The sequence below is a fragment of the Nothobranchius furzeri genome, chromosome 12, assembly GCF_043380555.1.
Source record: "Nothobranchius furzeri strain GRZ-AD chromosome 12, NfurGRZ-RIMD1, whole genome shotgun sequence".
Taxonomy (NCBI): domain Eukaryota; kingdom Metazoa; phylum Chordata; class Actinopteri; order Cyprinodontiformes; family Nothobranchiidae; genus Nothobranchius; species Nothobranchius furzeri.
In genome coordinates, this window is record NC_091752.1 from 54,179,406 (window position 1) to 54,189,719 (window position 10,314).

The window sequence follows — 10,314 nt, forward strand, 5'->3', positions numbered from 1 at the left end:
ATGCTGAGTGATGTGACACAATTGAGCAGAGCTCCTTCCAAAGAGGGCAACACTCCAGCTAACATAAATCAAATGAACCCAGGCTAATTCAGCAGGTTTTAATGAAAGGCAAAGGAGTGACATCTGCAAAATGTTGATACAAAAGTATATTTGCCTTCAGTATCCTGTACTCACCTGCTCAGTCTTGTCAGAGACCACACACACACACACACACACACACACAAACTCATGCCATACTTACGCCTTTGTAGAAATTAATACATATTAATTATGACCAATAAGATGTGATTTTCCATACAAACATGAAATATCAACCTGATTGATCTTTGAATGTTTGATCAGAAGTGTCTAGGGTTCTTTGCTTGTTCAGGGACCATAAACACACTTCGTATTAATTCAGACAGAGTCAGTATTTAGTTAATAAAATTAATTTAATTATTTTTCCTAAACTAATGATACAAGATTTGAATAAGGAGATGTAGTGCGGTGCATGTAAGGTGTGATGGAAGCTAGATGTTGTAGCAACCGTTCTTTGTATCTGAGAGAAATTGTGAAATCTGGGTGTAAAATAAGTTGTTGTTTGTTATAAACAAGAGAGTTAGTTATTGATAAATAATCTCATCAGACACCAGTACAGGTGCTGGCCAGTAAATTAGAATATCATCAAAAGGTTGAAAATATTTCAGTAATTCCATTCAAAACGTGAAACTTGTACATTATATTCATGCAATGCACACAGACCAATGTATTTCCGATGTTTATTACGTTTAATTTTGATATTTATAGGTGACAACCAATGAAAACATCAAATCTGGTATCTCAGAAAATTAGAATATTCTAAAGGCCAATGAAAAAATGTTTGTTTCTCTAATGTTGGCCAACTGAAAAGAATGAACATGAAAAGAATGTGCATGTATAGCACTCAATACTTAGTCGGGGCTCCTTTTGCCTCAATAACTGCAGTAATGCGGCGTGGCATGGACTCGATCAGTCTGTGGCACTGCTCAGGTGTTATGAGAGCCCAGGTTGCTCTGATAGTCGTCTTCAGCTCCTCTGCATTGTTGGGTCTAGCGTATTGCATCCTCCGCTTCACAATACCCCATAGATTTTCTATGGGGTTAAGGTCAGGCGAGTTTGCTGGCCAATCAAGGACAGGGATACCATGGTCCTTGAACCAGGTGCTGGTGGTTTTGGCACTGTGTGCAGGTGCCAAGTCCTGTTGAAAGGTGAAGTCTGCATCCCCATAAAGTTGGTCAGCAGCAGGAAGCATGAAGTGCTCTAAAACTTCCTGGTAGACGGCTGCATTGACCCTGGACCTCAGGAAACAGAGTGGGCCAACACCGGCAGATGACATGGCACCCCACACCATCACTGACGGTGGAAACTTTACACTGGACCTCATGCAACGTGGATTCTGTGCTTCTCCGCTCTTCCTCCAGACTCTGGGTCCTTGATTTCCAAAGGAAATGCAGAACTTGCTTTCATCAGAAAACATAACTTTGGACCACTCAGCATCAGTCCAGTCCTTTTTGTCCTTGGCCCAGGCGAGACGCTTCTTGCGCTGTTTCATGTTCAAGAGTGGCTTGACACACGGAATGCGACACCTGAATCCCATGTCTTTCATGAGTCTCCTCGTGGTGGTTCTTGAAGCGCTGACTCCAGCTGCAGTCCACTCTTTGTGGATCTCCCCCACATTTTTGAATGGGTTTGTCGTCACAATTCTCTGCAGGGTGCGGTTATCCCTAGAGCTTGTACACTTTTTTCTACCACATTTTTTCCGTCCCTTCGCCTGTCTGTTAATGTGCTTGGACATAGAGCTCTGCGAACAGCCAGCTTCTTTAGCAATCACCTTTTGTGTCTTGCCCTCCTTGTGCAAGGTGTCAATGATTGTCTTTTGGACAGCTGTTAAGTCAGAAGTCTTCCCCATGATTGTGGTGCCTTCAAAACAAGACTGAGGGACCTTTTAAAGGCCTTTGCAGGTGTTTTGAGTAAATCAGCTGATTAGAGTGGCAGCAGGTGTCTTCTATATTCAGCCTTTTCAGAATATTCTAATTTTTTGAGATACCAAATTTGGAGTTTTCATTAGTTGTCACTTATGAATATCAAATTTAAATGTAATGAACATTGGAAATACATTGGTCTGTGTGCATTGCATGAATATAATGTACAAGTTTCACGTTTTGAATGGAATTACTGAAATATTTTCAACCTTTTGATGATATTCTAATTTACTGGCCAGCACCTGCATGCAGGCTTACGATACCCTGGTATGAGTTGCTCCCGGCGGTCCGGAGGTTTGCGATCAGAGTGGTGAGGTCACCGGACGTCGAAACTACGATACTCAGAGATTAGTAGCTTCCTCTGAGTTCAGCTTCCCCGACCATGAGATGCAACCCAGGGTCTGCAGATTAGGTGTGAAGTAGCTCTGAAAAGAGCTGTTGCGTCTGTAATCACTTGCAGTGTCGCAGAAAGGTTTTGACTTAAGGTCAAAGGAATTTGTTTCAAAAGAGGCTTCTTTCCCGATGTGGCCGAATCTGGGGGTCAGCTGGAAACTGAATTAATCGGAAAGTATTTCTTGTTTTATTAAACTACTTTGTTATGATTTCTGGCCAAGTTTGGCAAATCAGAATTTGACACGTTTCTGAGTATTTACCAACATCCCTCAGAAAGCCACGCCTTCCTTCATATACAAGATTCTTTTTACTGTGAATAAGAATCTTTAAAACTCCTATGTGAAGTGCATTTAAACCTTAATGTGTATCTTATTGTAATGTACTTGTTAAATCAAACACATACTTGTGGTCAGAGGTTTACATACACTTGTAAAAAATATAATATAATGGCTCTACTGAGTGTCCTGTTATTTCTAAAACTCTGATTTTTCTCTGATAGAGTGATTGGAACAGATACTTCTTTGTCACAAAAAACATTCAGGAAGTTCGGTTCTTTAATGTCTTTATTATGGGTTAACAGAGAAAAGTGATCACATTTGCTGGGTCACAAATATACATACAGCAACATGAACTAGCAATTTTGGTGACTTAGAAACGTGTCAGTGAACTGAGCTTCATAGCATGGCCTCTTAACTTCTTGTGAGTGATTATGAGTGACTACAGCTGGTGACTTCTCTTAGGCCAGGTAAATAGGGCTCATTGGATACAAACGCCCACAAACGCTAAATGGGAAAGTCAAAGGAGCTCAGCATGGATTTGAAAAAGCGAATTATTGACTTGAACAAGTCAGGAAAGTCACTTGGGGCCATTTCAAAGCAGCTGCAGGTCCCAAGAGCAACAGTGCAAACAACTGTTTGTAAGTATAAGGTGCATGGCACTGTTTCATCACTGCCAAGATCAGGAAGAAAACGCAAGCTATCACCTGCTGCTGAGAGAAAATTGGTCAGGAGGGTAAAGCGTGAACCAAGAATCACCAAAAAGCAGATCTGTCAAGAAGTAGAAGCTGCTGGAACACAGGTGTCATTGTCCACAGTCAAACATGTTTTGCATCTCCATGGACTGAGAGGCTGCCGTGCAAGAAGGAAGCCCTTGCTCCAAAAGCGGCACCTTAAGGCTCGACTGAAGTTTGCTGCTGATCACATGGACAAAGATAAGACCTTCTGGAGGAAAGTTCTGTGGTCAGACGAAACGAAAATCGAGCTTTTTGGCCACAATGCCCAGCAATATGTTTGGAGGAGAAAAGGTGAGGCCTTTAACCCCAAGAACACCATGCCTACAGTCAAGCATGGTGGTGGGAATATTATGCTGTGGGGCTGTTTTGCTGCCAATGGAACTGGTGCTTTACAGAGAGTAAATGGGATAATGAAGAAGGAGGATTACCTTCACATTCTTCAACATAACCTAAAATCATCAGCACGAAGGTTGGGTCTTGGGCGCAGTTGGGTGTTCCAACAGGACAATGACCCCAAACACACATCAAAAGTGGTAGAGGAATGGCTAAATCAGGCTAGAATAAGGATTTTAGAATGGCCTTCCCAAAGTCCCGACTTAAACTCCATTGAAAACATGTGGACAGTGCTGAAGAAACAAGTCCATGTCAGAAAGCCATCAAATTTAACTGAACTTCACCAATTCTGTCAAGAGGAGTGGTCAAAGATTCAACCAGAAGCTTGTGGATGGCTACCAAAAGTGCCTAATTGAAGTGAAAATGGCTAAGGGACATGTAACCAAATATTAGCACTGCTGTATGTATATTTGTGACCCAGCAAATGTGATCACTTTTCTCTGTTAACCCATAATAAAGACATTAAAGAACCGAACTTCATGAATGTTTTTTGTGACAAAGAAGTATCTGTTCCAATCACTCTATCAGAGAAAAATCAGAGTTTTAGAAATAACGGGACACTCAGTAGAGCCATTATATTATATTTTTTACAAGTGTATGTAATCCTCTGACCAAATGGATCATTGTAAAAACAATATTTATTTCAAATTAATTTATTTAATCACAGGTTATTCAAACATTTGATTTAAACATGTTCATTCATCACATATGATTATTTAACTTATAACTATAAACTCAGTGAGTCTTCACTTGTTCAGAGTGAAGAATGTTGATGTCTGGCGTTCACACAGTGAGTGCAAGAACCTTGGGTGAGAATGTTTGTTTGAATGTTTTGTCTTCATGGTATGTCAACACGTGCTGAACAGAACCTTCGGGGTCTGGAAGGCCAAACAGAAAGAGGATTTATTTCTGTGTGTATATATATATATATATGTATATACCGTAAATCCTCTAATACAGGCCTGGGCCTGTATTTGACTCAAGCTCATCAAGCTCCAGGCCTTTATTGGAAGGAGGGCCAGTATTAGAGGCAGGCCTCTATTTCTATTTGAGCAAAATGAACTAATGGTTCGCTGGAGTTTTTGACAATTAAAATTGAGCCCACATTTTCAAAGTTAAACACATTTCTTTTAACAACGGTAGTTTCTGCTTCAGCCCTCTCCCCCCTCTCCCTGTGCAGCGGCCGCAAACTCACTGATGCGCCTGCAGCCTCTCGGAGTTCCTGCTGCTCTAAACATTAAAATAATTATTTCATTTTCTGTTCCTCACTTCTGATTACCTTCAATGGTGTCTGTTTGTTGCAACCACCAGGTACAAAAACTAACTTGTTTTTATTTGACTATTTTTCTGTCCTGTCTGTTTATTATCTTCCTGCATCTCCTCTCAATCCTAAAGAAAAACTGCTACCTGGGTTCATATATATTCACCTCATGAGTTACCTTTGAACTGCAGTTCTAAAACATCTACCGACCGCAAAAACAGCGGAGTGCCGCTGCTTGGCGGCCGCATCAGTGATCGGTGTGTCACCAGAGGACAAGGTGATGCGCCCCGCTCCACAGCAGCGAAACACATCAGGCGCAAATAAAAGACAGAAAACATTTAAAAAAATGAACCGACATGAACGATCGCGTGTCAGTACCAACTCTCTGGCACAGCGCGTTGCCCCCCCCCGAGCGCAGGAGCTTGTCACCTGCTGACAGCAGGCTGCTGTCTTTTCCGAGGGCTGCATCTTGCCCGTAATTATCACGTGACAGCGACTAGTCGATGACAGGCATGAAAAGTCACTATAGTGAAGTCGACTAGTTCATACAACCCCTATTGCTCCCCAGTGTTCTGCAGCGCACGTTCTCTTTGAACTTGATATCAAATTTTCGCCTCCTCTTCGTCTCCACACGGTTAAAGTTACCCTCGCGGTCTATCACTGGCAAATCAAAAGTGAGACGATAACACAACCCCCCCACCCCCCACCCCACCCCCGTACTTGCTTGTTACCACATTCCACCCGGCCACAATAAGAGACCGGCCATTATTCACCTCCGCCGACACCGGCCAAGATATGAGGCCCGGCCGTTAATTGATTACAGGCCTGTATTAGAGGATTTACGTGTGTGTGTGTGTGTGTGTGTGTGTGTGTGTGTGTGTGTGTGTGTGTGTGTGTGTGTGTGTGTGTGTGTGTGTGTGTGTGTGTGTGTGGCAGTGTGAGCGTCCTGTCACAGTGTCCCGATTGATCATGCGCCCTGGCTACTTGGCCAAGAGGATGTCCCTTTGACTGACTGGTTAGCACGCATGACTCTCACCCGGGAGTCCATCCATCCATTGGCTGAACCCGCTTTGTCCACGTAGGGTCGCGGGGGTGCTGGTGCCTATCTCCAGCGGTCAATGAGCAATCAGGCGGGGTACACCCTGGACAGAGAGCCAGTCCAACGCTCACCCGGGAGTCTGGGGATGGAATCCCACCCGGGCCCTTGTTTCTCCACCTTGCCACACACACACACACACACACACACACACACACACACACACACACACACACACACACACACACACACACACATATATATACATATATATATATAGGTGAAAATTGGCCCTTTTGGTACGTTACAACTTCCTTTGTTTGAACAGATTTGTAATCTTCTCATGTCATGTTTACCCTATAGCTCAGCGATGTGCACCAGAGGTCACCATGGTGCATTAGAATGATGCAGTGTTCACTCTGAGGGATGATTTGCACCTTTCAGGGCTGTTGAAGTTGTAAAACTTCCCAAAGTAAACACATAACTGCTTGTGTGTTTGGTGCATCTGATTGATGTCATTTTCTGTGTTTAGCTAGGCCCGGTGTGTGATCACATCAGTAAGAAACACTGAAGTGCTCGACCACTCCTGAATAAACAAGCCAACAGCTTAGTTATTGGTGTCAAATGTCTAAAGAGGGTAAACACTTGAGCACGCCTAATGAGAACATGAGCAATGACACATGTTTTGTCTTTGTGGGGGATTCTCTGTTGACGTTCACACATTAGACTTTATTCAAAAGGTTTTAACCCCAAAACTCTTATTTAAGAATCCTATCTGAACACATGCATGCATGGTGGCCCGTAAATTAGGATGAGATGACTCACAAAGATTTCTGTCTCTTCAGGACTACCTGAGATTTCTGTTTGCTCAAGGAGGTGAGGGAGCTTTACCTCTCCTCCTTCATTCCTATTTTCCCCGTTGACCTCTTCAAGGAACACCGTTCCACTTAAGAGTGAAGCAGCCCAGAATTTTGTAGAAATTGGTTAAAAATTCTTTAAATATTCTGTAATCAAAACGAATCATTTTGATTAGTTTATTTATTTATTTATTTTTGTATTATTTAGCTCCTGAATTTAACACAGAGTATTTGGTGAATTAGAGTAAAGAATAAATCACAAAACTTGTCCATATGCTTACTCATATTTTAGTAGTGGTCTCTACTCACGCCTTGTGAGTCGTTCTCTAGGGAAATAACCCCGGTGAGCCAGTTTGAGGACCAAGGAGTTAGCTAGAGGAGAAAGTAGCTCAAGACGGCATGTTGTGGAGTCTGATTTCGTGATAATTATCTCGCCTCTAACAGCAAAACACTACCACTGACTCTGTTAACTTAATCATAATGGTGTTTTATTTCCACAAATAACACAAGCCTGGAGGAGATCTGCTGCGGGGATTGGGATTGCTAATGCTAACGGTTAGCTTCTACCAGAGGTGTAGACTCGAGTCACATGACTTGGACTCGAGTCAGACAAGAGTCAATAATTTAATGACTGACTTGACTTCACAAAATCTATAAAGACTTATGACTTGACTCGGACTTGAACTCCAATGACTTGCGATTTGAATCGACTTGCATCTGTTGACTTGATGACTTGAGCATATTTGAGCATATTTAGCACAAAAGTGGCACAACATGGACAAAAATCATAAATCATTCTTGGTTCTGGGTTTGATTTACTGAAAAATGCAGCAGCTCTTTGTTTATAATCAGTTTCAGCTGCACTTCCTGCTTGTTTGAGCAAATAAATGAAGCTTCACGAAGCTTTATTTCTGGAATTTATTTATTATCATCATTAAATTGAAGTCAGGCAGATGACTTGAAAAATTCAAAGTTAAGGACTTAGACTTGACTTGGACTTCCTTGTCTTTGACTTGGAATTGACTCGAGACTTGACTGGAAAGACTTGTGACTTACCTGTGACTTGCAAAACAGTGACTTGGTCACACCTCTGGCTTCTACTAGCTGAGATATTCTCTGCTGTGTCCTGGACGCTAAACCAACTACAGCCTTCCCTGTTGCAAGCCAAGATGGGTGAGTTCATGAATGTTAAAGGCATACTGGGAAACTTTTTCATATTTTTAAAATATTTTCTTGTGCCATTATGTGCTAAAATGACCCTTTACAGGGTTGATTTAGTGATGAACCTCTCCTGTAGAAACTAATGAAGGCTGAGGAGACACTTCAGCTGTTATATTAAGGTGTTTATAGGACAAACACACGAGGAGATAAGTCTCTTTGGTTTTACTAGCGGACACCAGGGGGTGCTAAAAACAAGTCAAAACTGCATTTTTTTAAGTGGCGTAGATCTGTCAGGCTTTACTGAAGCAGGCAACCTTGTCCATTTTTTATCAGAAGCTAATGCAGGAAATAAGGGTAGAATACGATTTTCATGTTCAGCCTGCAAAAAAAAAAACTCAAAGTATCACGCTGAGAGCAGGAGGTTTGGACCCAAAATGCAGAAGCCCGGACAACTCAGGCAGGAACGGTTGAATGAATGAATGCCCTTATATTAGGATGATGGGTAAATATCCAAAGGGGCAGGAAGCCAAACCGGAAATCCAGAAAAAACTGAACTACAAAAACAAAGCTCATTCATGAGCAAGAACCTGGAGTTCCTGTGGAGCACAGAACAACGCTGACAAAGACAATGGACCAACAATCACTGAGGGACAAGACAGGGGTTTTAAACACAGATGGAAGCAATCAGGGAAACATGACAGGTGTGAGGAGTGAGGTCTAGAGGGAAGACAGGTGCCATCAATAAAAATGGGGAAAGAACTGAGCAGAGGGGGAGATAAACCATAACCTATAAAACACTAAATAACTAAACCTAAAGACTAAGGGCAAAGATTAATGACTAGAGGGGTGCGGAGGACTAATTCAAAACAATAGGAACTACAAGGTGGAGACTAGGGAGAAACATGAGGGAAGCCTAGAGAGAGCTGGGGAACACAAGGAGACACATGAGGAGAACCTGGAGTGGGCTGGAGAAGCATAAGGACACACAAAGCACAAGGAGACACACGAGGGGAACGCAGAACATGAAACAAAGTGATACTTTTCAAAATTAATAAGTAAAAATGCTCTCTCAGTGAACTGGTCTTTAAGAAATTCAACATTAAATAAAAGAAAACTGATATGCAAATATTGCCGAATGTAATAATACCATACCATACCATCTTTATTTATAAAGCACATTTAAAAACGGCATGGCAGCCGACCAAAGTGCTGTACAGAATAAAAAGTAAAAACACAATATAAAACAATACACAGTCAACAATAAAATGCACAACAAAGCAGATAATCACAGTCAATAAAAGACACATAATAAAATAATAAAAGTCAGGGATTTAAAAATGCCTGGTTGTAAAAGTGAGCCTTCAGCAGCGATTTGAACCGGAGGAGGGATGGTGCCTGCCTCACCAAAAGAGGAAGTGAATTCCATAGTGTCGGAGCAGCATAATATATATTAGATCATTTCACACAGGATTAAATCTTATTTGGGTAAACATATAGATGTGTGTTTGGTGCGTCTGATTGATGTCATTTTCAGTGTTAAGCGAGGCCTAGTGTGTGATCACTTCAGTAAAAAAAATGGCAAAGCACAAAAAGTTTGAGTAGAAAAAAATCTACAGACTGCAAGACTAACTGACTAAGAGCCATTTTTCATGATTGTTTTTACAACCCGGATTACGCCATAATCTCTGTTTTCTGCTCTAGAGTCAACGCTAAGACACTCCTGGCTAAACACACCCTCACACCCACACAGCAACAAAGATATGGATGCACATATAGTTTGGGCAAGACACTGACCATGACCCTGAACCGCACTCCTCCCAGACGAATAGCTGCTGTTCTGGCGCCGAACGAAGAACCTGGCGACACCTTTTCCTTCTGAGTCTTCACTCAAGCTGCTCATTGAAAGCCAACACTGCTTGACCCAAACACACACAACCTCCCTGTTGTCTTCACAAAGCACATTCACACGTCTACATTCTATCAAATAGTGTTTCAAATCAAGCAGACCGGATGCAGGTCCAGTCTATAAAACAATACTGCTGCAGTAGATAAGGATCGGCCCTCAAGAGGGTCTGTTAAACAGTCCAACAGAGTTTCATGAGCGTTACCTCCCCTGGGAAGCATGCACTTACTGTAAGTCACAGGTGAGCAGCTGAGTGGGCAGGCAAACACACTTAAGAGATGTTTTAGGCTCATTTCTA

At 42.1% G+C, this 10,314-nt stretch overlaps 1 protein-coding gene across 2 annotated transcripts in view; it reads right to left on the reverse strand.

Annotated features, from left to right (window-relative positions):
- septin9a (septin 9a) overlaps positions 1 to 10,314 on the reverse strand; it is a 114,558-nt gene that overhangs the window by 97,244 nt on the left and 7,000 nt on the right. Inside the window, exon 1 of one of the 2 annotated variants that reach the window (XM_054750527.2) lies at positions 6,096 to 6,126. The exons of the other annotated variant lie outside the window; for it this stretch is intronic. Coding sequence (XP_054606502.2) covers positions 6,096 to 6,111 — 16 coding nt within the window. The 5' untranslated portion in view covers positions 6,112 to 6,126. Of the gene's footprint in view, positions 1 to 6,095; positions 6,127 to 10,314 lie in introns of those variants that run through there. 2 annotated transcript variants of the gene reach the window in all.